A 27192-nucleotide genomic window follows, 5' to 3' on the forward strand; every position below is an offset into this window, starting at 1 on the left:
TATTTTCAGCAAATCGAGAATATTAATTTCTTCATTTAGAATTTTAGACATTTAGAATAGTTGCAGTAATATTCAAATAGTACTATTTTATGATCTTTAGTTGATTAATGTATGGTAATATATATTCATACCTTTCATGAAAAGAAAATATTATTTTACACTCCATAAAAAAATTAATGGATATGTTTAATAAAATATAGATGAGATTTCTAAGTTCTTTAGGGAGATAAAAGTTCAGTATATATTTGTTTATAAAGTAGTAATACATTAGTTCTGATATTTTCGAGGATCCTTGGTTAGTTGTGGTTATTGGGCCTAATTAAATTGAGGCTACTTTACTCCAAGGACCTTTTCTATTTTTATGTTTGCTAAAGCACAATGAGTTGACACTTGACATAAGTTTAGATGCTAAATTCCAACGAGTATGCCATGGCTAATGTGTCTTTTGCAAAAGCACAATGGGTTGGTATAAGTTTAGATGCTAGGTTCCAACAAGTACGTCATGTTAATGTTTAATTTGGATGATCTACATTTTAGGATCAAGCACCATAAATATACTGAACTATCCATATAATGATAAGAGCCTTCATTGCCCAGACACTGAAAGCAATTACTGTATTAGTTATGCGTATGTCACAATTTGTCAAAAGAACGCTCTTTTTCCTTTTTTTTTTTTTTCAATTCCATGTTCCCACACATGAGACAAGATGGTATTCCCTCTGTCCCATTTTAGGAGTCTAATTTGAGCTTGGCACGAGTTTAATAAAATGTAAAAAATTGTTGATGAAAAAAGATAATAGAACGATGATTCTACTTTTATAAGTACTATAGTATTAATTTTTTTATAATAAAACTATTTTTTTAGATAATCTCAACCCAATTTAATTTCGGACAATCTCAAATAAAATACTGTTGAGCAATCACATACCACTATAATAAATGAGAAATAGAGGAAGTTTGTCACATGTGTCATAACAGTATACCCTTACCATCAATATAATATCGCATTAATTCATGTATTCATATATTTGTAGCATGTGGTATTTGTTTCATTTTTATTATTTTACTATTGTTGATTTTTTTTTTTTAAGTGTATAAAAATGTAATTTGCTTTATTATTTGGGCTGATCCATATAGCGATGCCCAACACAGTAGCCGGCCCAAAAGAAATTCCACAATTGAACAAAAAAAGGTAAAGAAAATGGAAGAATCGAGAATTGTCTCAAGTTACAACCGCTACAATTACATCCAGCGATATCTTATCCCTTTCACACTTAATTGGGTATAACACTAGCGACTTTAGCTCATAACATAACTTGACCTTCCGCAACAAGTAACAACGACGACTCCACAATCGTCATCTTCTTCCTTAATCTTTTTTCTGAATAATTATTTTATAAATATATTCAGATTTCCAAAATCGAGCATATTTTCCAAACCGCAATCCGAAAATTTTGCGATTTCTGTTTCGAGATATATATACGCGTTGGCAGTTTGATTGGATTTTGTTCGATTGAGCACTCAGATGAATCACAGTTCGGCGGCGTCTCAGTACATGGACAAGCAGATCATGGATCTCTCCAATTCCCAGACCAGCATCGCCAGCAACAATGGCGGCGCCGGCTCTGAGTTCATCGATTTCATGAATCGCCCGGCGGAGAAGAAGGAGGACATCGTCCCGAGCTACGATTTCATGCCGATTCGACCTGCGGCGGCGGCGGCGGCGGCGTCGTCTTCGTCGCCGAAGGCAGCTCGGTCGAACTTCGACTCGGACAATGACGATCCTCCCCTCAGGACGTGGAATTCTGTGGATTCGAAAGCAAATCCCTCGCCTATCAGAGTATTTTTCTCTAAAATCTACTGATTGCCTTTTTGTTTCTGATATATTTTGGTTTTGGTGCGACCTTTCTTAATCTATGTTGGAATATCAGTGGTTTTGATTGTTGAATTGATCCCTAAATTAGCTAATTGATCCCTAAATTAGCTGATTGTGTAATTTAGGTTTTTGTCAATTATAATCTAGAACTAAAAAGGGAAAGGAAGGGAGCTTGATTAGTTTTCAGTGATATTAGTTTATTGTAGTACGATGAATGAGAATTATTAGAGTACTTTTTTTGATAATAGAATAATTGATACTCCCTTGATGTTGATGAACCTAGTAAATTTTCTAGTGAAACTAGTTTCTGTGACTTTGCATATTAAAGAAGAATCATCTTATTCTGTTTAATCTTTCAGCATTACAATTCCTTTGGTGTTGATGAACCTAGTAAATTTGTGTCGGTGAAGAATCAGAAAACTGACAATGCACCTTTGGAGGGGAGTTTTGTTTCTGACGTTGAGAAGATGATGAAGAAGCATATGGAAAATCTGATGCACGCCGTTGATAACATGAGTTCAAGGTTGTCGCAGTTGGAAACAAGAACTCGCAACTTGGAGCACTCCATTGATGACTTGAAAATATCTGCCGGGAACAATCACGGTGCAATTGATGGAAAAATGAGACTGCTGGAGAATATTCTTACAGAGGTACGAATTATTACTCCTACCTGCTCATATAACAGTGTATGGTGTGGCAATTCTAAAATCTAAAAATACACTCCCTCCGTCCCCTAAAGATAGGAACTTTTGACACGGAACGGGTTTTAATGCAAAATTGGTAAAGTAAGAGAGAGATAGAAAGATAGGTGTGTGAGTGGAAAATGGGTCTCATCTCATCAGAGAGAAAGAAATTTCCTTTCTATTTTTAGGGGATGGACCAAAAGGGAAAGAGTTTCTATTTTTAGGAGACTGAGGAGTATAAGACAGGAAGCATCTGAAATTTTCTATTATCCAGCTGTTATTTGTTTTCTCATCTTGTTGTAGTTGATAGGCGTGATGAACTTTGAGTTTCACTTTCCATGTTATAGATTTTTGGACTATTTACTGTTGAACAGAATTGGATGGTGTGTCATCATTCACATTTTAGACCTCATTTTTTCCCTTGCAGCATATATCATTGTTTGAGTGTGGCATGTTTATTATTTTTTTTTCTGCAGGTGCACTCTGGTGTTAAGGTAGTAAGAGATAAACAAGACATTTTTGAAGCTCAACTGCAGATTGCTAAGTTGCAGTTGCCAAAGACAGAACAAGTTGAAAGCAAGATTAATGTTCAACCTGATCCAATGCAGATCGGAGTGCCGACGCAACATCAGCTCTCTAGTGTCCCTCCGACACAGGCACCTCCGGCCCTTCCCCCGAATGCTCCTCTGCCACCTCCACAACAGAACATACAACCCCAAGTTCAACCTCCCAACCAGTTCCCTCAAAATCAAATTCCTTCCGGCTCTCAGCGAGATTCTTACTTCAACCCCAACCTACCCAGCCAAACCCCAGAGAACCCAAATCAGCAGTATCAAACTCCAGAAAACCCAAATCAGCAGTATCAGTCACAGCAGCAGCTTGCAGCCCCACCTCCACCACAACACCAGTATCAGCCACCACCGCAGACACAATATGCTCAGCCACCTCCACCTCCACCTTCTCAACCACACTCCTCGTTCTCACCTGTTAGCCCCTCTATGCCTCAGCCACCGATAGGTCATCACTCTGAAGAAGCACCGTATATGCCCTCCCAAAACTACCCCATGAGCTCTCGCCCACCTCCCTCTGTTCCACCTACTGGAGTTTCCCCACCAGCCTCTGCACAATACTATGGACTAACACCCAATGTGTATGAGCCTCCACCCACAAGCAGGCCTGGTTCAGGATACTCAGGTTCGTTCGGTCCACCACAAGGCCTTGGTGAACCCTATTCGTATGGCAGTGCTCCATCACAGTATGGTACTAGCTCCTCTATGAAGCCGCAGCAACTATCTTCTCCTGGTATGGGCCAGAGTGGTGGTGGTAGTGGTTATCCGCAGCTGCCTACTGCTCGAATACTGCCTCAAGCACTGCCAACTGCCTCTGCAGTGGGTGGTGGCCCTGGTGCTGGTTCTGGTACTGGTGGATCTGGGAACAGGGTTCCGATTGATGATGTAGTCGACAGGGTAACCAACATGGGGTTCTCTAGAGAACAAGTAAAGGCAACTGTTCGAAAGCTAACAGAAAATGGACAAGCGGTTGATTTGAATGTCGTCCTGGACAAGTTGATGAACGAAGGGGATGGGCAAGGTCCACGAGGGTGGTTTGGCCGGTAATTCGACTCTGTTGCATGTTCTGTAAAGTTCACATTTCCATCTTTGATCCAACTCTGCTGGACATGAATAATTTGTCTGAGTTCCCAATATCTTGTGATTGGCTTTTATATGTTTTTTTGTTGATAATGAAATGAAACCTATATTATTGTGTGGCATTGTGAATATTTGTTGGCCTTCAATGCGTCTCTACTTTTCTTTATGTTCTGGAAGGAATGCTACTCCAGTTAGGATAAATTCCATTTGGATTATACTATTTATCGATTCTTGCCTTCTTTAGTTTGCATTTTGTGATTAAATTACTTGAACTTTATAGTTCTGGTATTTTGATTTTGTATGTATTAGTTAACTCGGTTGGTTATTATTTCCAATTTTCTGGGTGTATTTCTATTTTGGGATGGTTCGTCACGGGTTATTATTTCCGAATTTATAGGTGTCTTTCTATTTTCGGATAATTGTCACACAATTTTTAATTAACATATAGTCAATTTCATAACTTCTGAAATTAGAATATATTATAATAATTTTTCAAAACAAATACATTCACAGTAATCATTATTTCCATTAGCTATTCCCGGATCACTTAATTTATTTATCTTTATTTTATTTATTTATTATATATTCTAAAAATGTATAATTAAAATTTTAAAAATACACATTACCGAAAGCCGACAAATACAAAACCAATCATAATCACTTATTTGAATGACTAAATCGTGCCCAAATTTGTTTGACTAAGTTTTATTGGCGTCGCTTGCTGGTAGTTGTATCGCGAGACGATTGTTGTGGCACACCTTGGTTTGCACTTTGCAGCTTGGTTGGTGAGGAGCTGATAATATCCACGTTGGTCCAATTAGGGGCACTATTCAATTATTCGTCGTCCTTAATGATCATGCCGTGCAATATATTGCATGATGTCCCATTAACCACGAATGCTTCAAACATTCGATGATCGTGAAACATGCTTGTAGAACATCCAATGTTTGTTAAATATCTTATGTGCAAATGAACTCTTGTGGCTCTCACCCGGTTTCACGAAAAAAATAACTTCGTGAACGTCAGCCACCTTAGATAGATGCCACGGCGATGTAGTACTACCCCATACTAGTGACGTCCATTGCTATAATTGTATCGTCGAAGCTCTGACGTTTAAAATCTCGTTGAAAATACATTTGGGTAATTGAGGATGTTTATGACGTTGAATCCAATGACACAAAATAATGCATGTCAAATCCAAAGTAGAAAATAGACATCTACTTCTAACACAATCGTCAGACAAGAGTCTTCAAACCACTTTTTTCCATTGCTAGTACATGTAGATGTAGTCAATGTTGGCAATTATTGTGGGTCAATCTACAATATTGTACAAAACAAAGCACCTACCTGCAAGGTCTTCCCAATCGCTGTCTTAGACTGAATAAATAGTACTACAAATTCGGGTGAAATTTGCATGATCTTGAAAATGAGGGACCTCAATTTAATTTTAATATTTTTTGTAATCCAATCTCTTGTTTGTTAAACCCCCATTTCAGCTATTCATCTCTCCTCATTTGATTTAGGGAGAAAAATCTGGGAAAATATTATACATCGATCAGACCCACAGCTCCACTCACAAGGTGTTTGTTAAAAGGAGACCGGAATTTGGAGGGGGATTTTTGAGGCACCTGCCTATCAATTGAATCGCAAACCGATGGAATTGTGTGCGTAGGCGACGCGTTGGAATTGAAGAAACAAGGAATCAAAACCCTAGGCGAAGGAGAATCCCATATTGCCAGGTTAGGTTTAGGTTTCAGCTGCCTTCTCCATCATCTTTTTGATCAGTTTTCGCATTAGGTTTTTCGTTTTGAGCTATAGTTTTTTCGTATGAGTTGTGCACATGCCGCGGATTGTAGCCTTTTAATTGCGTCGTTGGGTTGTGGTTCATTTTTGCTGAATGTTTCTGGCTCGTTCCTTTTGCTAGTCGTGATTATGACGCGCATGGCATGAAAACGTGGAAGATTTAGGGATGGCATTCAGTTTGAATACTGCTCTTCGTTCTTGGCCACCATTGAATTTGAGTTTAGGGCTGACCGGATACGATGCGGTTGTTAGTTTTTTAATCTTCAATGTTTATGTAATTTAGCATAGACCTGGTACGAATGGGCGTGCTTGTGCGAGTGCAGACGGTTTTATATTGAATTCCCAACTCTCTCCTAACACGAATGTCGAGACTTTAGGGAGTCTTTATCTAAAGCATTAATGGAGTTGTACATTAAGTGCATAATGTCCCTGAGCGAAGTTTAGTTTATTTGTAGGTGATGCGCATCACATGTCAGCTTATTTGCTCGCGTGGTTAGCTAATAAGACAATGACTTAACACATGTCAGCTTATTTGCTCGTGTGGTTAGCTAATAAGACAATGACTTAAATGTGTGGGATTTGAGGATATGTTGAGATTCTAAAATAATATGGTCATCCGCATATGGACTGCCCAGAAAAAGAAAAATATTTGAAAACTATTTCCAACTTCTTGTGACACGGGTTGGTATCTCCACCAAACCCTTTCCCTACTACTGCTGTCATTTAGTGATTTATTGATACCTATCCTAGTCCAGAAGCTAAATGAGTGCCCAAAATACCCGTTTATATTTCCTCAGTCTAACAGTAGTATATATACAGAATTCCAGGTATTCTGATTCTGATTTTTGAAAAATTAAAATTTTTTATTTTGGTTTGTTACTTTCGATAATTTATCGAAATTTGAAGTATTCATTTGAAAGATAATATATAGTAATAGCCGATGATCTCTAAACTACTTACATGAGTACAGACATACATGCCTATTATAATCAGCTGGGTTTTTCAGTTTTTTCCAAGATTGAGAGAAGTTAGTGGAGACTATATTGTCATGGTCAGCTAATGGATTGCTTTTAAGATCTACTATTAATGTATTAAATGTTTGACGGGATGATCATGGTACTAAAAATTATATATACTGTTATTAGAGTGATATTGGGATGGTGGAATGGAAGTACTTAAAGAATCACATTATTTTGGAATAAAAATAATTAATTTAGAAAGAGTTTGAAATTCATGCAATTGAAAATGAAATATGTAAGTGCATGACTATGTATACTTTTTTATCTCATTCGTTGTAATATATAACTTCAATCTTCAAAGTTTTTCCCTTTTGCGTCAACTGTCAAGTTTGAAATGCTTCAAGAAAGCAGAAGGGATTCAGGTCAATGAAACTTACTTCATTGTTGGTTACTCGCCAAGTGCTTTGGTTTTATTGGATTTGTTTGTGTAATTGAAATATCAAACATTCTTTATCTGATAATCTTATGTGTGTGCGCACATCCATAATAGTTTGACAATGGGCGTGGTTCTTGCACTCTCATCTGTCTATTATGACTTGTTAAGGGGGAAATAGTTTACTAGATTATGGCACTATATACTTCACCATTCATATCATGAAATGCATTTACTGCTTTCAGACAGACTGATTTAGTTATTTTGGTTTATAATGGTTTTATGCTATGTTATTTTGTTCCAGATGCCCTAACAATGTTTTGCTTCCTTGTTGGCTTTCACCTTATACTGTTTTTTCCTTTTCCAGTCTTGGATCCATTGACGACTTATTATGCCAATGAATACACTCCATTTTCTGGATATGCTATAAGGATTGTTGGAGTAACACAAGAAACCTGATATATCTTGTTCATTACAAGCATTTCATGGAGCTGAAGGTTTCTCCAGAAAAACCAGGATTTTCATCTTCTGATGTTGCCAGTGATACCGAGGAGAAAGAAATTAGTGAAGGAGAAGATGAAGATGATGATCGTAATCACAAGCATCGTAGGCGGGAGGCTCGATCTCAATCTCAGGAGGGGGATTCTCTCGATAACCGTTTGACAAGACCATATAGAAAAAGAAACCGGCCTTTTGAAAATGGTTACTCTTACAGGGATGGTGAACCTCAATCTGGTGAACACTGGAGAAATCATAATATGGCTTCGGACAGGGATTTTCCTGCAAGGTTTGACAAAAGACGTTTCAACCAGGGATCATTTTCCAAAGCTCCTTCAGATTTGAACCAAAGGATCAGAGGCAGCCAAATTCTACCAGGTGAAGTTGGCTTTGTCAGGGGCAGAGGAAGGGAACCTGTTCCTTGGGGCATTCATGATTCAAGGTTTGGATTGGTCGATGTTGCATCTCAAATAGTTCAACCTGGACCTGTTCCTTCTGCTATGTTTGCTGGGAGGGGCTTGTCAAATGTTTCTAGTGCACATGGTGCATCTTGGAATGCATTTGGGATGGTTCCAGGCTTACCTAATGGTGGACTCGAGTCACTTCACCCCCTTGCTTTGCAAGGACCGCTAAGACCAGCTATCAGTCCAGCAGTGAATGTTGGGCTTCCACGGCAACGGTGTAGAGACTTTGAGGAACGTGGTTTTTGCTTAAGAGGAGACATGTGTCCAATGGAACATGGCGTAAATCGTATTGTTGTTGAAGATGTTCAGGTGTGCAAATTTTCTAACTGATAATTTCTAAGTCATATTCGTGAAGCGTTATGGAATCGTCTTGGTGGTTAGTATGTGTTGTTTGTGAAGAAATTTCACTTATCTAGCTTAAAGTGTCTGGCTGTGCAAAATGTAAAGAAGATATTGTCTTTTAGGAAGAATACAATCTTATTCAGGTGTGTCTAACTGTCTATATTGGAAGACATGTTTAGAATTTTGTGTGCTGGTATAAGTAGCCCGTAGAACATGTAATTCACCTTGTGCTACATATTTACTGCATGAACTCTTTATTTATTCTCCTTCCAGAAATTCGAGATTGGTGCCGATGCCATGTAGGAAAAGTGGTTTGCATCAAAGAGAACACGCGCGCACACACACACACACACACACACACACACAAGTGAAGCTGTTCTCTTCAAACTCTTAAGGATAGTTGAAGTTTGAAGATCTCTCAAGTCACAAACATGCTAAAATTAGATGTAATGAAGAACTTATGTTGTTGTATCTTTATCATTTTCAAGGAACTTTCAGTTGCATTAGTGAAGTGGTTCTCTTGTTCTCCGATGTCTTCATAGGCCTAGAGTAGACAAGCATGCCACTTCCTAATATATTATTGTGTTCATGGATATGATGTGAAGTTGTGAACTCAGCTTCACTGACGAACTAGCAAGCCTCTTCTTACTATATTATTGCATTCTTTCTGGTAAACAAATGCTTTGATACTTCTGCATTGCAAATTTCCAATCAATTATGTCAACAGTAACTTTCATGCGCATATATATGTTTTTATATACTGTGGAGTTCCATGGTTTTGTATTGCTTGTAGTTTATTGAAACTTCTGTGCTCTGATGATTTTTAGTCATGCACATATATGGCCTTGATTAGTTACCTATCATAATTTCAGAGCCTTTCACAATTCAATCTCCCTGTTTCACTTCCTGGCTCGCAACTTCTTGGAGCATCTTCTGCACAAGTAGCTTTACCTGTTAACAACAAAGTTTTTCATCCAAAAAGTAGCAAGACTGGAATGATTGTAGATGGTTACAGCTTGAATGGTGGTGTTGAGGGAGGTTCCATGGCAGGGGCATCTGCATCTGATGTGTATGATCCAGATCAACCTTTATGGGCAAATGATAACCCAGAGACATCAGCAGCACTAATAGCACTTAATCAAGCAAATGTTGATGAAACTGAGTCCTCTGTGGACAGAGACTTTCCCAACCGGCATAATGTTGAATCAGTTGAAGGTTTTAATGATGACCGTTCACTCAGAAATGCCAATGCTGGTGGATCACATAGTTCTTCTGCATGGGGAAGAATAAGCAGTTCAAAACGGGGTTCAGAACAGGAAAACAGGAATGGGAAAATACTATACACAGACCGTTCCAATGTTCCCAATCAAGGAAAACGGAATAATGTTGATGGAGATGGTTCACCTTTTAAGCAATCATTTGCCAAGAAACAAAGTGATTTTGTTCGCGATATTCGAACACCAGCTCAAAGAGGACTCCGTACTTTATATGTCAATTACATTCCCCTGAAAGACAATAAGAGGGAAATTCTTCTCTCACATTTTCAGAAATTCGGTGAGGTTGTTGACATTTATATTCCCATGCAAACAGAGCAGGCTTTTGTTCAATTTTCTAAAAGGGAAGAAGCAGAAGAAGCACTAAAGGCACCTGATGCTGTAATTGGCAACCGGTTTATCAAGCTTTGGTGGGCAAATCGAAATAATATTCCTGACGAAGGGATAAGTGGCAATACTGCTGCACAAATTGCACCTCGTGGAATTTCACTTCATCCAGTTTCTAATCAATTTATTCTTGACAAAGGAAAAGAAAATCCGCATCCTGCAACTGGAAAAGATAGTAACTCCAATGCTTCTGTTAGTCAACAGCTGGTTCCTGACCATCCCAAGTCAGCGATTACGAATGGTTCCAAAGCCACTCCCTTACAGCCAAAGAAATTGGAGAGCTTAGAGATATTGAAGGAAGAACTTCGTAAGAAGCAGGAGATGCTGGATCAGAAACGAAATGAGTTCAAGCGCCAGTTAGACAAACTCCAAAAACAAGTAAATTTTTAATTGAATTGTGATTGGCATGCTTCACTTAAGTCCTTCCTTAGCATATATCATCACTCAATTTTTAAGAACCCTGATGTTTCATTCACTGAAGTTGGCATACTATATGTATGTTTGGAATGTTGCTTGCCACTCCCTCTTCAGGGTTTGTTACGAGAAGGTAGTTGGTAGTATATATTGGATAATCGAGTAGGTGGTTGTTGAAATTTTTAACATGTTCTGGTTCGATGTTGATTGATCGAGGCTAGTAATAATTTTCAGAAATGAATTATTATGTCCTGTTTTTTTCTTTTTCCTTCTCTTTGGCCAGGGAAGGGGGAGTAAGAAACCAAAGTATTGTTCATTAGAAATGAGTTGAGAGTGTATAGAACAGTCTTCCTCTCCAGCATGTCCATTTTCATTAGTTGCTATATTTCTCCCATCTTACGTTTTTTCCTCCCCAATTTCCTTTCATTATGGCATCAATGTTGTCTAAAGTGATCACCATGAAAGCAAAGCATCGCTATCTTCTTTCTCTTCTGTTCGAGTCTATAGTTTCCACCCTCATCTTTTTTCTTCTTTTTCAGGCTGTTGGCAGCAAGGATATGCCAGCATCAGATTCACCCACAAAAAGGATTAAAGGTGAAACACCACCTAATCAAGCAAAAGCTGAAAGTTCCAAGTCATCACCAAGAGATAGCATGTCCATTGAGAATACTCAATCTGTACAGCATTCTGTGACACATACTTCAACTTCAACCATGCCTATTTATGAGCCTTCAAAACCTTCTTTTCGTTCGCAAGCACCTATTGGGGCACCATTTGTAGCAAACAGATTCAAGCTGGACAATCGGCCTACAGTGTTCAAAGTTGTTCCACCGTTACCATCTGACCTAGCAAATGTAAGTTATACTTCTCCTAGTGTTCATCACATACTTTTCTGGTTGAAGGTGATCTTCTATTTCCCTTCCTTTCTGGTGAGATATACCCATGAAAGGGTTATTGACACATGCTCCTATTTCAGCCATGGGTTTGTAACTCTCGCTCAAATCCCTTATATCTGAATCGTAAATTCTGTCTCCTAGATGAGTGTCTGACCAGCTTTATCATGAAAATTTACTTGGTTTACCTGTAGTTGTTTTTTAAATGATTAATATGCTTGTTAGGTTGCTGCTCTGGAGGGGCACTTCTCATCGTATGGCGATCTTGCTTCGGTGGTACTGGAAGAGTCAGAGCTTCAAGAGACTAATGATGCTTCAGTATCATCTTCTAACATTTCAGCTCGTATTTCCTTTACAACCCGACGATCTGCTGAGAAGGCCTTCTCAAATGGTAAATTATGGCAAGGTCACAAGTTGCAGTTTTTGTGGCTATCATCTGTTAATACTGGGAATCTCCCAGCCGTTTCAAAAGCGTCTGTTAACACTGGCAAAGAAGTTGACAGCTCTGGGAGTGTCCCGGCTGCTTCAAGTGCGTCTGTTAACACTGGCAAAGAAGTCGACAGCTCTGGGAATCTCCCAGCTGCTTCAAATGCACCATCAGATATTAACGCTCAACCTAGCGGAGATGATGCATCAGCGGATATTCAGAAAACTCCCGCCTCAGGATCAGACGAACTTGGGAACCACAGAGTAGAAGCTGATGCAGATTCTTCTGAACAGGAGAAAGATTCAAAATCCACGGCGACCTCAAGTTCGGGCGAAAACCAGCTTTAGCTCTCGTACCTGATGCCGCATCTAGTTGTACAGTGAGGTAAACATGATGTCAACTTATTAATATTCATATGGTTTAACTGAATCTGTGGCTAAAGTCTAGCTTCAGTCTTATTTTCTCATTTTTAGGGGTTTCTTTTTGTGGAGAAATGTCTAATTTTCAACTGGCAGTCCTCATTAAGTGCGAGTTGTAATGGTTTATGTTCTTTCTTATAGATTTTTTCATAAACAAAGTTTACATTTTAAAAGAAAAAAAAAAACTCAAAGTTAGAACAATCGGCGGCCTTCTCTTTGGGCCTCTTTACGTTGTGCTATAATCTAAGATGCTTATTTTACACGTTAAACATGTTCTTAAATAGCAGTGTTTGTTTTGCTCATCAGATTATTAGTATTACTTTAAAAACTGTGGTTTCTTTTGTTTTAAGTTGGCTTTTTAACGAAATGATAAACCCATCTTTGGGTGTTTTTGAAAAGATCTTGGCTTTATTGTTTTCCCATTTTGCAATTCGTATATGAGCTGAGGTATCGCATTACTAATCTTGTGTCAAGTAATTCCAAGTTGCCTAATTCTCTTTTTAGTTTATATATTCCCTCCGTCTCAACAAAGTTGGGTCAACTTTTTGGCACAGATATTAAGAAATCATGTTGAAAAATACTCCCTCCATTCCATTTGGGTCAACTTTTTGGCACAGATATTAAGAAATCATGTTGAAAAATACTCCCTCCATTCCATAGTAATAGAGTCATTTTGCCATTTTAATACGTTCCATAGTAATTAGAGTCATTGCCCTCTGTAGAAAAAGTCAATACAATTTTTCTTAATCTCCGTGCCGGAAAAAAATGTCTCCATTACTATGGAACGGAGGGAGTAGGAGAAATGAATATAATAGGAAAGATAAAAGCAAGAGTAAAAGTAAGTGGAGAAATAAAGTAAGAATAATTGAATGAATGTTTTTGTCAAAAAAAAAAAATGACTCAACTCAATTGGACGGAAGGACTAAATACTTTGACAACTTACGCTCGACGTTCCTTAAATCAATAATGGAATATTTGATTGAGTTTGCAATCCCGTGGAGACACGCCACAGCATTACAAATATTGCGTGGAGAAATACGCTTAACATGCTGGAGCTTAATGCAAGCCTCGCGCCCTCTGCCTCAGCCACAAAAATTAAGCAAAATATCCTGCAATTATCTACTATTATGCTTCATGTCCCAAACTTGTGGATACAAAGCTAAAACACTCAAGTGGGGCCCCACTTCATTTTCCACAACACAAAACACCAAACCCACAATTTTCAAAAGAAAAACAAAGTATTTATCATCCACGCAAATAACTGGATGATCCTTAACCAATTTTCTTGATGATTTGCTTCCTGTTCTTGGCTTCAAATTCTGGGAGAGGTCTGTGTTCAGTTTTAGTGTTTCACGGCCATTAATCTAAGAAAATAAATGCTACGAGTGAACTGTATAATCTCATGTGGTAGACATGCCAAGTGTGGAAACAGCTTCAACACAATAGTTCCGCACAGGAGAAATGAGGTTTTGCAGGGAAGGATAAGATTCAGAGTGAGAGCACTGAAAGATGAAAAGAATGGAGGCAAAGGTGGATCACCTGGTCAGAGCTGGGATCCTGGCTTGGAGATTGAGGTTCCGTTCGAGCAACGCCCGGTACATCCCACCTTCAAACTCTCTGTTTCGATTCCCTTACGACTGTTGTAAAGTCGATATCATGTATTTATACATAATCTATGAGGCAATTCATGCAAAATGAAGCGATATTATGCTAAGATGTATGTGCTCATATACCGTTATTATGGCCTCACAGGTAAATGAATACTCATCTTTGAAGGATGAGACTTTATACTCGTGGGCTGACCTCAGCCCAGGGTCGTTTTTTCTACGCCTGGGAGGGCTCTGGTTTGTCACTTTCACAGTCCTGGGAATACCTATTGCAGCTGCGAGCTTCAATCCTTCAAAGGTAGTATAAGCATCTACTTAAGATTTAAGAAGCACAAATTACTGACAGTAACTGTTGTAGTAGAAACAAGAATGATAATATTCCCAGATCATAAATTGCACAACTAGTATTCGAAAAACAAACAAGATGATTTCCCTAAACTATGATATATCAATGAATTGCCATATTGTGGAAAAAAAAGGCTAAAATAAGTTGGTCAGAGTAGAGTTACTACAGATACAAACTACAGAGAAACCTTTATAGGGTAAGTGCTGTGGAAGTATCCATTTCTCTTATATGACGATTGACAAGAAACCGGATTTTTTCAATGATACAGGATCCTTTACGATTTGGCCTCGCTGCAGGCACAGGAACTCTCTTTCTCGTTTCACTAATTGTCCTGAGGATTTATCTGGTGAGTTAAGTTCCTTCTCTTAAGAATATAGATTCATCATTCATTATCTTATGCCCCACTTAAGATGAGTCAGTTGGAGAGAGTCTATAACAGGAACCACGTCACATTGGAAAATCAGTCCATACCATGCTTGCATTTTAAAGAATTTCATTTTCCGGTGTATTATTTCGATAAAATTAATGTCTCCTTTGTTCATTTGATTATTTGATAGGGATGGAGCTACGTTGGAGATAGGCTTTTGTCCGCAGTCATACCGTATGAAGAGACTGGTTGGTATGATGGGCAGATGTGGGTGAAACCACCAGAGGTTAGATTCTTCTAGTTATTACATTGGGATCACTAAATTCTACTACTAGTGAAGAATCTAAACAAGACTAGGTGGAGTATAGGATCAGCTACATATTTAGAAGTCCTAGCCCCTCAGGATAAGAGTCATAAGACTTATACTTTGGCTTCTACAAAGACCACAAGATAAAAAAAAAAAAAAAAAAGACTGGTAAAGTCCTCAGATTTTTATGTCTGACTTGGAAACGTTCGAAGTTTCATATTGAGATTATCAGGGACCAGGGATTTTATCTAAAAGAGTATGCAAGGGCTAGCAACCTTACTCCTCACCGGAGATGAATTTGGTATAAAAGTGCAAGAGAAAATAAAGCAGCAATTGAATAAAGAAAGGGATAGGGCTGAAATTCCAGTGAAATATAAAGGTGTACCTCCCAGGTAATCTGGATTAAATAGATAGCTTTCGTGAAACTCTTGCCAATCTCAGAGACACAACATTCACCAGAGCCATCCACCTTGAAATAAGTACTATAAGCTGTGCATTGAAATATCATTTATATGATTGTCAGTCAGAATTCACATCATATAGTATAAAGATGTTATTTCCACCACTTTCAGAAAAAAAAAGGACCAGACCATGAACTGAATGACTGAATGAGGATTGAGAAACAAGAAACAATGTGACTAGAGTCTGTAGAAAGATTCTTTAGATTTGTTAGTGTGCTATTGTGGAGAGTAAACCTCTCAAAAAGAACAACATGAAAGACAAGCAAAATGTAAACTCATCAATCTTGTAGTATCATGTTAACTGAAATGTTCCTTTTCCTATTACACAGATCCTTGCTCGAGATAGGTTGCTTGGCTCATACAAGGTATGCAACGCAGAAGTATAGGACTAATCATGCTTATTGTATGAGAGAAAAGAAAAGAACTCATCTATGCTATGACAGAGTAACTCAGTAAAGGTTTAAACATACATGCGCCTCTCAACATATTGTGTTTACTGTGACAAACTGTTATCTGCATATGAAGGTTAAACCAGTCATTAAGTTGCTGAAGCAGACTCTAGTTGGAACTGGAGCGCTGCTTGTTGCAGCTGTTTCATTGTTTATTTTCGCAACACCAGTAGAAGACTTCATCCAAAAGACCTTTGTTCAAAAAGAAAATCAATCGAACATCTCGACTTCAAAGACGGCTGATAAGTTCAATATAAGGTGGTATGAGAATGTTAAGACTTCCAATTAATAAAAATCTTATACATTTACGTACATCTCAAAGCTGTCTAATATTATAGGAAGGAGGAGCTGCTAAGATTGCCAGTTGAGGTTCTGTCTGACAATGATCTAGCAGCAGCTGCTGCGGAAGCTGCTGATGGAAGGCCTGTCTATTGCAGAGACAGGTATTACCGTGCATTAGCAGGTGGGCAATACTGCAAGTGGGAGGACCTACTCAAGTAACAGATTAAAGATGAACAACTATACAATTTTGACACCATGCACATGGCCAATTGGCCATATTAGCTGGAGCTAGAGACCATTTGGAAAGCATCAGATACATGTCAGAAATGCAGGAAACTGTTGAACTTCAATGTGGAAATTTTGTAACATAAAATGCATATGGTTCAGTAGCTCCAGATAGAACTCCTACTTATTCAAGACCATAACACATGCCACTATATAACATTAAGCATAAATTCAGGAATACCATGTTGGGATCGGGTATCTGTACCGCCCCTGTTTCCGTCATCAAAAATCTTTACATGCCCATGTGTCTTTATGCTTTGAGCGTGCCTATCATGGAAGTTTATTATAAAATGCTCTCATTGACAACTTGACCTCACTGCCTAATCTAGGTGGATTTCCTCATGGCTCTTGTTTGGATGAGAATTAACTGTCATTTCCTTGAGAGACCGCGATCTTATTCCTATGGCATAATTTGTTAAGACATTGTTACTTTTGTAAACTTGTTCTTTGAGCCCTTCACGTCACGTTCTGGAAAAAGTATGTCCTACTTTGTTACATTCAGAGATCTACATTTCTCTCCACAGTGAAGAAAGACTCTCCCAGTGCTTGTCGGACTTCATGTACATACATGCTGAAGTTGTATGCTTGAGATCAGCTATAGTGATCCACCGAACAACTCTTGTATATGAACTAAGCAACTTTTCTAAACCATGTTGCTACTCTTGAAATTTCTGATTCAACTATATCTTTAAGTCTCCGCTTCCTTCTTCTTACATCCTCAATATCTAGTGTCCTGTAGGCCAGAGCAAGTAAGTATACTGCTGGGTGAAGTCTCCTGCAAGTGAGATTGAATTCCATAAGATGACCTCAAAGCCAAACAATACGATAAAGGTGAACTGAGTGCGGCTATGCTAATCTCAGCAATGATCTGAAAATTAATCAAAGTAAATTAAATAGTTGTATTTAAAAGCACACGCTGAGATATTCCTCCAATGAAAATGAGCATGAAGGAAAAACTGTCTGCTAATTCGGAAATTTAATAATTACTTACTCCTCGCACTGTGGATTTCTATCTGAAACATCCCAATATCTCCCGTCTGGAACAGTTTTTCCTTTTCTATCTCTTCCAAATGTCTCAATGTACCATCCTCCTATGTCATGCATAGCACTCCGAGGCTCAAACAGCCAATAACTGTAGCAGATAACTAGATTACATTCAACAAAAGAAGAATGAAAACATTTGACATTGATCCAGAGAACGTAGGTGACAGCACATGAATAGACCCCATCCAGACCACCAGAGAACTTTTTTTTGCAGCATATGGCTGGTGAGACATATCATTGCCAAACTAAGGAAGAGTTATGATAACATTGAACAAAAATGTCTCAACTATAACATTCATAAGCACCAAGTTAAGTTAAATTGAACACAAAGTTGATGCTTACTTGCTTGGTGGCAAGCGAGCTCGACTGCATCTACATTCACATACTGAAACTTCATCTCCAATTCGGAACCAGTGCAAGTGTTTCACCTAAAACCTGCATACGCCAGCACATGGAAAAAAAGACAGTACATCTACACAAAATATGATACCATTTGTGTAACTATTTCTAAGGCACAACTAAAGCCAAAGGAGAAATGAAGCACTATGCTTGCTTTGCAGAATCAAGGAACTTATGATGCACATTAGCTATCAATATCCAAACAAAAGATCTTCTCTATACGAAAGAAAGAACATGTCCAATGACAGAACTGAGTCGATTGTGTGGCCTAAAAGATAAGCTTCTGTAGGAAAAAGAGCATATTCTTAAGTACTAGTCCTGACAGAACCTCTCATTATGAAGTGAAGCAACATGCTGCCACTTATTTTGCTAAGAGTTAAGTCGTGTGTAATTGTGTTATGTATGTATGACTGAACAAAATATTGGTATAAGAGAACTCCCATCATCAATTCCAAGACCAAATCTTAACAGCACACAGGTATCAAGGCAAAGAAGAAACTTATTTGCATACAATGTAGATCCATTCACCAATCATGCACAAAAAACATCTGGGCCATTCATTATTCTTATGAGCACATACCAGCAATGTTCTATGCTTCATAATCATATGAGTCTTCATGCCACCATTGTCATAGAGATAGCAAGTTCCTTCTTCAGGGGTGGTTCCCAAACCTTTTATAACACCCAGCGGAATTTTATGCCCACCTAACGAATCCGTATGTGAATATCCAGGATGTGGATCCCTTGCATGAAATTGGTCTTCGCAGGAAGTGAGATAAACATGTATCTGGTCTTCAGAATCCACATCCTCACTTTTTGGTGGAACTCTCATTGCCATTGCCACAACTCTCCCAGATAAGTGTAACTCTAGGTCTTTGTACGCGTCGGATGATTGATAATCAGCATGAACAGATTGGCGCTGAAAATCTTTTTCCTCATCTGCATCAGATTGATGTTTCCCACTCACATTATCGGCCAATTGGACTGAAACCAAAGCAGAAGATGCTAGTTTTTCAGTGCGCGCATCTGATAATTCACGATACTTTTTAGCTAGACATACCATGCCAAAAAGATCTCGACCAGTGACTAAGTGTAGCACCTCTGAAGTAGTACACGCAGACCTCTCATCAGCTTCAAAACGGTCAGGAAGGAGATCCATAGAGTCAATCTCAGGTCCATAGAATGCAGCATGAACAGCTGCGTAAAAATCTCTTTCAAGAAGATCAAAATACCCTGATCCAGATGTCACTCTTCTTTCAGACAAAATGTCATTTATTGTGTGCCTATACCATTTCAGCCATTCAACAACTTCCATCTCATTTGTAGGGTGACGATGTGAGTTGTACTTGAAGACTTTTGTATCTCGTTTATTGTTCCCATCAGCATAGATTCTTTGAGATGAAATACAATGATCATAGTGAGCTCTCCTGGTGGCGTCCGAGAGAATCTGAACTCATAAAAATCATAATTTTGTTAGTGGTGATTTTACCAGAACATAATACTCATTTAGAAAGGCAAACCTAACCACAGAATTAAAGTTAATACGCCCAAAGCAAGAAAGCAATTGTGCTCAAACATTGCAATAAGAACAGATTACTAAAACAGAATTTCAGCTGGCACATAAACCTACAGGTGAAACATTGTGAAAAACACTCCATCGATGTAAAATTCGACTAATTGGTAAATGAATAAACCGTGTCGAATGCGGAGAGAAATAAATGAAGGCACCTCGTAAGCAGCGAGAATTTGGATGAATCTATCGGAAGCATAGGATGAATGATTTTGCGATTGAGCAAGGTCGGGATGAGTTTCCTTGGCCAATTTGCGGAAGGAAGCTTTAATTTCTGCGAATGAACTCGCCGGCGATACTCCAAGGATTTCATAAGCATTCGTTCCGGTGAAATCGGGAGGAGGATCCGTCTCAGCGTTGCGGGAGGAGTAAGGACGGGATGCCAATTGAGTCGGAATCAAACGGCGGTGGAGGTGGAGAAGACGGTGGCTGAGAGTGACAAACTTGGCAATTTGCGCCATTTTTATCTCTGTTGCTCTTTTCCTGATTTTGCCATATCTAACATAAGAAAATTTTACAGATTCACTCTTGCCACGTCTTTATATTTACCGAACTTTACATAAGAAAATTTTACCTGACCAACATTTCATTATTAATAATAATAATAATAATAATAATAATAATAATAATAATAAAATTTCTAACTTATTAAATCGTTCAATTGAAGATTGTCTTATTCTATCTTGCTAGAGATTGGATTCAAGTCGAATCGATAAAAACATCAAAATAGGATCAAATCAGGACAAACTCTCGTATGCTAAAATGGATCTGGCTCCGGCATACCATTTCACAATGGGAAAATGAAAAAAATTATGGAAAATCGTAAGGGCAAATTACCAAAAAGTTACATTTTGAACTGGAACTATCATTTTCTTTATCGTGCTGATTACAATTCTAATTTTTTAAGAACTAGGACCTATAAATCTTAAATCGACCATATCCCTACTAAAGAATCCAATAAGATCTCCAAACCAAATGATATTGTAAACTACAAAATACATAGCTGTGGAAAATTATAATCCATCATCTATGACATGGCCAAAATGTTATCTGTACACGATCTTGAAACTTGGGTGTATGAATACATACTTAATAAAGCTTAAAGAAGCAAACTCCCATCATACGGCCTTAGGCTGTATCTGCTCGAAGTCGAAAACCTCAAACATGAGCCGCCTAACGTTCGGCTTCCCATAAACATACGCCCTTGGATGGCTTGCTGGATCGAGGTTGTTGCCGGGTTCCTCAGCCTCCGGTTTTGCTCATACGAGTCCTAAACCTGATCGTTGTAGATGATGAACAGGTGCAGATACTTCTCTGGTTGTGCAATATAATCTCAATGTATGAGATCACATGTAAAAACTCTAAAATTGATTCTAATTTAAGAAGTTGAATAAATTTGATTAGTTTATCCTAATATATTGATTTGCATCATGATTAGTTGACTATTTTTTTCCTTTCAAGATTAATTGATCGTATTTTTAGATTTTATCATAATTTGCATAATTATAGGGATTACTTGTTCATTAATATATCCTATAATTAATCGTGTAATTGTGTTATGACAAATTTGATTTGTATGATTGTAGAGATTAATTGTTACTTAATTTTTTTTTATGAAAAATATTTCCATAATTATAGTGATGGAAGAGTTAACTAAGCGTATGCCTTACATATATATATGTATATAGGTTTATGTTAAAATGACAATCCCTCTTAAAATGACACCGTGACACCGCTTATACAACAATATTACAAACACTACACAACAATCTATAGATTGCTGTATAGTGTGTCGGATTTTGATGTTCAAGAAAAATTGTTGTATAAAGACCAACACATTGCTGCCTGTCTTTTTCCAGATTTTTTTTGCCACGTGGCAGCTTATTATTCGTCCACGTGTACAAATGATTGGCTAAAAATGGTGGTATGGTGTTATTTTAAGGGGTAGTGACACCCTAATATGCCCCTATGTATATAAATTATAAAGATTATATATTGTTTAAATATATCTTAAGATCCATGATATGATGCATTCAATTACTAAACCTAAATCAAAATTATAAACAAAATTTATTTCCATAACCATAGTGATTAGTTAACTAATTTTTGTCTATAATAATAGTTGATCATATTCTTAGAATAAAATTAATCGTTGTTTCCATATCAATAGAGATTCATTGTCAATTAATTTCTCTTTACAAAATAGTGGTTTCTAAACTTAAAAGTAGTGATTTAAGTAATTATAAATATTAATAGTTAATTGATTTATTTCTATCAAAAATAATTTCATAATTATAGTGATGAATTAGTTAAATTTTTATAAGTGTTAGATTAGTAGATTTTGATTCCAGATTTTTGAGGGATTATATAAAACTACGTGGATATTGTTGCTTGTATATAAATCAATATACATATCAAGACATTGGCCAAGGCCCTAATATATTTTTGTGGGAAATGTATTCATGTATTCATGTGTCTATATAGCATAATAATACTACTACTACTACTGTTATTTCAATATATTTTGAGTAGATTTGACAATAAATCACATATTTTTAACTCTACCCAATATTCCAATTAACATATGTAAGTTTGCCCAGGCCCAGCCCGGCTTAGGACCAGCCCACTTATTAACTGGGCTCGGGCTAGGCTGGGCTTATCTATGCAAACCAAAACCCAGGCCCGGCCCAGCCCGTTCTAGATATGGGCCTGGGCCTAAATGTCATCGGGCCGGGCCGGGCCACTTGACACATCCATCTCCCTCACTCTCTCAAATCTCACTTCAAATTGGCACAAAATTCCTACTCTAGTCACAGCTCTCTCTTTCTCTCTTAAATCAATATATTAGTTTATCCTAAGCCCCGAAATCAACACAAAAACATCTTAGGAACTCCTTGTAATTTTTCAAGATGATTGACCGGGATATGCTTTGCCCAAACCGTGATTCCAGTAAAAAGTCTAATCTACACTATACTCATTTAAGAACAATCATGCCGAATGTTTCAGCAACCAAAAGCAAAAAAGGAGTCTCGACAACGCGTCGCCTTGTCTCAAGCCTCTCTGTAAATGAAACCACAAGGGGGGGCCTGTTTACGAGAATGGACATCGATGCCGAACTCACCCAATCCATAATCCGGCCGGTCCATATACCCCAAACAATGTGAATGACACTTGACAGCCTTTCATTCACTAATTCATTCTCCGTATTATGTTGGGGGGACATTGCTCATTACTCTTTAGTCCTATTCCCAAATACAAAGAAAGAGGGGTTGGTAAATTATTGAAGCATCATGAGTCAATCAATCAATGAAAAATGAAGAAATGGACCCCTCCCAACTTCGACAAGTATTCATCCAAGTTAATGTAGACGAAGATTTATATCTGAAGAAGGCAATCATTTAAATCCGAATTTATTGATTTCAAAACTTTTCTTCGAAATGAAGATGGCATAATTGGGAAATTTAAATTATGGAACTCAACTTTGTTGATTTGAAGTGACCATGATAGTGATAATGAAGCCGTGCATTTCGTCCTTTAAATACATAAACGACAATATAATGACATGCTGGATTCTATGTATATATTATAGTACTATAGTAAATAAGAGTAATTATTTATATTTGTACTAAAATATATCATATCATATTCAAATTAAATGGAAATGCAAGTGCAACACACGCTTCATGGAGCTTGAACCAATTTTTTGTATTTTGATCAAAGTCTCTTCGTAATAAAGAGAAATTATTACTTAGACGAGACCTTATTGATTGACTTGTATAATTGTATGTAATATAATTCATTTCATAAAGTATAAACACCACAAGTATAGTGTTCATGAAAAGGGAAACACACCTGAAATCATCTATCTCAACTTTAGTGCCCCACGGTCCACGGATGACTTTTTAAATGATTTTCATCAATTTTAGTGTATTGTGATTTAGTTACATGATTGCAATTATTTGAAATAAAAAGATACGGAAAATAGAAAAGGAAATCCATAAATAGTGATAAGTGTATGAGCTAGGTATGATGAAATTATAGAAATTTAGTGAATAATAGTAGTATAAAGAGAAGAAAAAATATACTCCATATACTTGTGGATGCTTTTTAAAGGTCTAATCACATAATTGGTCCACATTTGATTTTATTGTCCATTGATTGATTGTGCTTCTTTTTGCGATAGCGAGTGCAAACCAATGGCATTTCCAAGTACATATAATGATCAACATAAATAGTGCCTTCATTTTAATTTTTTGTATTTTTAATATATATTTTTTTAAATCATTGTACTTCCCAAAGACAAATTATGAAATGACAATTTCCCTGTTAACACAAGTACTAATTTAAATTTACTCCACTCCATATTTACCCATGATGAGCCATATTTCACCGTTTCATTCTTTTGGTTGTGAAACTAAAAGTGTTACCGGCAGTCTCAGTTGCGACTATTTTTCGTGTTGATTTCTAGGCATTTTGAAGGATGTGATGAATTTAACGATGCTACACGACAGAGGTCGAACCCTCAACCATTTTTATTAAAGATCGACGAGTCCCTATATGTCACGGTTTTTATATCTAATCTTTCAAAACATCTTTATACACAACAATATAGTACTACTATGTCATAGTCATACTCAATTGATTCAAGAACATCAGAAAGATTTAAAAGAACACATGGGTTTGTATAGCATATAAATCCAACCAATAAATAGACTACATAGGTTTATGTTCAGTGAACTAATGCTTAAGTAAGAGTTTTATGTTTACACTTAATAAAATTTAAAGAAATGACAGTTTTGTGGAGGAGAGGATAATCCAATCTCACATGGAGAAATTTCTTAATTTGGCGCCATCCTCTGATAATGTGACTCCACACCACACATTCTTCAACTAAATCCCTTCCTCCCCTCTTCCCCATTTGCCCCCACTTTTCCTAACACTCCACTCAAATCAGAGCCCTAAAATGGGGAATTCAACTTAAATGATGATGATAATGAGCTTGCTAGCCAGATATAGAGAATATGCATTTGTCCAACATAGGCCATCTCCTGCTCCCATGGCTATGCTAAACAAAGCATATTTTCCATGAAAGATTTCCCCACCATTTTAATGAGATGGCCCCTTTAAGTATTAGTCACTCAGACAATGGATGTTGAAGCAAACATGTCTACCAAGAAGAAAGACCTTCTCTCCACTGCCATGAAGAGAACTAGTGACTGGTTTTTCACTATCCATCAATTACTCAATTTTCTATTTTCGATTTGAATCAGTTATGGTTATGGTTATGGAGTATTTATTGTTGGTGTTTTGAATAGGATATTTTCACAGGAGATTCCAAGTGATGTAACTGTGACTGTTGCTGGAACTTCCTTTTCTTTACACAAGGTGGAGTAATTATTTTTTTTTAATTTTTTATATATATATATAGAAATAGCAAATTAACGAATTCAACAGTTTCCGTTAGTTTCCAAATGCGGATACCTGCGGAAGCTGGTGTCGGACTCCTCCGACGCGGCGGTCTCCACCGTGGACATCCCCGGCGTTCCCGGCGGCGCGGACGCGTTCGAGCTGGCGGCGAAGTTCTGCTACGGGATAAACTTCGAGATCACGACGGAGAACATCGCGATGCTGAGGTGCGTGGCGGAGCATCTCGAGATGACGGAGGACTACGCGGTGGGGAATCTGGTGGCGCGATCGGAGGCGTATATAAACGAGGTCGCGCTGAAGAGCCTCGCCGGCGCCGTCTCCGTCCTGCATTCCTCCGAGGACCTCCTCCCCACGGCGGAGAAGGTCAAGCTAATCAGCCGCTGCATCGACACGGTCGCGTTCGTCGCCTGCAAGGACGCGCAATTCGCCTCGCCGGACCCCGGCGCCGCCTCCTCCGCCCCTCCCGCCGTCGATTGGTGGGCGGAGGATCTCACCGTGCTGCGAGTCGATCTGTTCCAGCGAGTCCTCATCGCGATGATGGGGAGAGGCTTCAAGCAGTATGCCCTAGGCCCCATTCTCATGCTCTACGCCCAGAAATCCCTTCGAGGTCTGGTGAGAGGCCCTAACCCTACCTCAATTCGAAAAATCCCCAATTCAATCGATCAATTGACCTAATTTGAAAAAAAAGCCCTAATTCAATCGATCAAATGACCTAATTTCATGATTCGTTAGGATATATTCGGAAAGGGGAGGAAGAAGATCGAGGCGAGGCAAGAGCACGAGAAGAGAGTAGTGCTGGAGACGATCGTCAGCCTCCTCCCACGGGAGAGGAACGCCATGTCGGTGAGCTTCCTCTCGATGCTTCTCCGCGCGGCGATATTTCTAGAAACGACGGTGGCTTGCCGCCTGGATTTAGAAAAGAGGGTGGCGACGCAGCTTTCGCAGGCGGTGCTGGACGATCTCCTCATCCCTTCCTACTCCTTCACCGGCGACACACTCTTCGACGTGGAAACAGTGCAGCGGATCGTCGTCAACTTCTTAGAAGCAGAAACAGAGGAGGAAACCGCGGCGGCGCAACACATCCCGGAGGAATTAGAGCGTGTGACCAAATTGATGGAGGATTACCTCTCCGAGCTCGCCTCCGACCGGAACCTCTCTGTTTCGAAGTTCACTTCCTTAGCAGAGCTCATCCCTGAGCACTCGAGATCAACAGAGGATGGAATGTACAGAGCAATCGACATCTACTTGAAAGCTCACCCTGCTTTAAGCGATATGGAGAGGAAGAAAGTCTGCAGTGTGATGGACTGCCAGAAGCTCTCCCGGGAAGCCTGCGCCCACGCAGCTCAGAACGACCGGCTCCCGGTGCAGACGGTGGTGCAAGTGCTCTACTACGAGCAGCAGCGTCTCAGGCAAGTGATGGATGGGGGTTTGAACGAGTCCCCTGCTCTGCAGCCGAAGCTCCCGAGCTACACTGTCTCGGACGAGCTCTCGATTCTGCGGAGGGAGAATCAGGATTTGAAGCTGGAGGTGGTGAAGCTGAAGATGAGGATGAAGGAGATGGACAGAGCTTCTCAGAAGCCAGCAACCGTCACGGGCACGGCCACGAGCAGTCCGTCTACGGATAAGCCGCCTCTGGCGCCTAAGAAATCGTTCATAAGCTCGGTGTCGAAGAGGCTCGGGAGGATAATGAGGGCGGATGGGCTGACGCCGCAGGGTTCGAAAGGGAGGACGAAGCCTAATAAGGACAGGCGCCATTCAATATCATGATCATACATTATTTGATGCTGCTGAATTTAGTAAGTTTGTTTCAGTTTTGTTGGTGAATTGAACTCATTATTTGTGTGGTGTATATGAATGTAAAATTTATATATGCGTGTGTGTGTATGTAAATTATGTTGTGGATTTGGATTTTGGAGTGATCATGATGAAAGATGAATTTTGATGCATGTTCATGCACTGAGAGATGTGTGAGATTTTTATCATTTGTTCTATTTCGATGTAAATTCTGTGCATGGAGTTCAACTGCGTTGATTTTGTGTTTGGTGGGAAATTCTGAAATGGGTCTAAAAGTTTTTAATAAAAAATTATAGTCACACTTTATGTAGTACTATTATTTTAATTTTATTT

General features: G+C 38.6%; 5 protein-coding genes across 8 annotated transcripts; 4 read left to right on the forward strand and 1 right to left on the reverse strand.

Moving 5' to 3' along the window:
• The first annotated feature begins 1328 nt into the window (after window positions 1-1328).
• Window positions 1329-4330, forward strand: LOC125208029 (basic salivary proline-rich protein 2). Of its 2 annotated transcripts, none has more exons than XM_048107573.1 (3): window positions 1329-1840; window positions 2236-2526; window positions 3036-4330. In XM_048107573.1, the coding sequence occupies exons 1-3, from the start codon at window positions 1526-1528 to the stop codon at window positions 4173-4175; spliced, it is 1746 nt and encodes a 581-aa protein (XP_047963530.1). In that variant the 5' UTR covers window positions 1329-1525; the 3' UTR covers window positions 4176-4330. The 2 variants fall into 2 exon arrangements, with proteins under 2 accessions (XP_047963530.1, XP_047963531.1); XM_048107574.1 differs by having other exon boundaries at window positions 2287-2526.
• Window positions 4331-5692: 1362 nt separating this feature from the next.
• LOC125205448 (zinc finger CCCH domain-containing protein 41-like) lies at window positions 5693-12661 on the forward strand. 2 transcript variants are annotated; one of them, XM_048104386.1, is made up of 6 exons: window positions 5693-5947; window positions 7771-8674; window positions 9580-10746; window positions 11322-11636; window positions 11901-12277; window positions 12308-12661. In XM_048104386.1, exons 2-6 carry the CDS (start codon window positions 7889-7891, stop codon window positions 12447-12449), a joined length of 2787 nt encoding a protein of 928 aa, XP_047960343.1. In that variant the 5' UTR covers window positions 5693-5947; window positions 7771-7888; the 3' UTR covers window positions 12450-12661. The 2 variants fall into 2 exon arrangements, with proteins under 2 accessions (XP_047960343.1, XP_047960342.1); XM_048104385.1 differs by having other exon boundaries at window positions 5695-5947; window positions 11901-12661.
• Window positions 12662-13897: 1236 nt separating this feature from the next.
• On the forward strand, window positions 13898-16878 carry LOC125205450 (protein CONSERVED IN THE GREEN LINEAGE AND DIATOMS 27, chloroplastic). 2 transcript variants are annotated; one of them, XM_048104388.1, is made up of 7 exons: window positions 13898-14116; window positions 14274-14426; window positions 14743-14820; window positions 15032-15127; window positions 15939-15974; window positions 16135-16319; window positions 16397-16878. In XM_048104388.1, the coding sequence occupies exons 1-7, from the start codon at window positions 13898-13900 to the stop codon at window positions 16557-16559; spliced, it is 930 nt and encodes a 309-aa protein (XP_047960345.1). In that variant the 3' UTR covers window positions 16560-16878. The 2 variants fall into 2 exon arrangements, with proteins under 2 accessions (XP_047960345.1, XP_047960346.1); XM_048104389.1 differs by having other exon boundaries at window positions 16135-16316.
• On the reverse strand, window positions 16776-20125 carry LOC125205449. Its single transcript, XM_048104387.1, has 5 exons — window positions 19797-20125; window positions 18649-19515; window positions 18012-18097; window positions 17617-17757; window positions 16776-17400 (listed from the first exon to the last, which is right to left on the reverse strand). The coding sequence occupies exons 1-5, from the start codon at window positions 20097-20099 to the stop codon at window positions 17256-17258; spliced, it is 1542 nt and encodes a 513-aa protein (XP_047960344.1). The 5' UTR covers window positions 20100-20125; the 3' UTR covers window positions 16776-17255.
• Window positions 20126-24569: 4444 nt separating this feature from the next.
• On the forward strand, window positions 24570-27011 carry LOC125207524 (BTB/POZ domain-containing protein SR1IP1). Its single transcript, XM_048106905.1, has 4 exons — window positions 24570-24857; window positions 24954-25023; window positions 25093-25677; window positions 25798-27011. Exons 1-4 carry the CDS (start codon window positions 24784-24786, stop codon window positions 26830-26832), a joined length of 1764 nt encoding a protein of 587 aa, XP_047962862.1. The 5' UTR covers window positions 24570-24783; the 3' UTR covers window positions 26833-27011.
• Window positions 27012-27192: the final 181 nt, after the last annotated feature.

The sequence above is a fragment of the Salvia hispanica genome, chromosome 2 (assembly GCF_023119035.1).
Source record: "Salvia hispanica cultivar TCC Black 2014 chromosome 2, UniMelb_Shisp_WGS_1.0, whole genome shotgun sequence".
NCBI lineage: Eukaryota > Viridiplantae > Streptophyta > Magnoliopsida > Lamiales > Lamiaceae > Salvia > Salvia hispanica.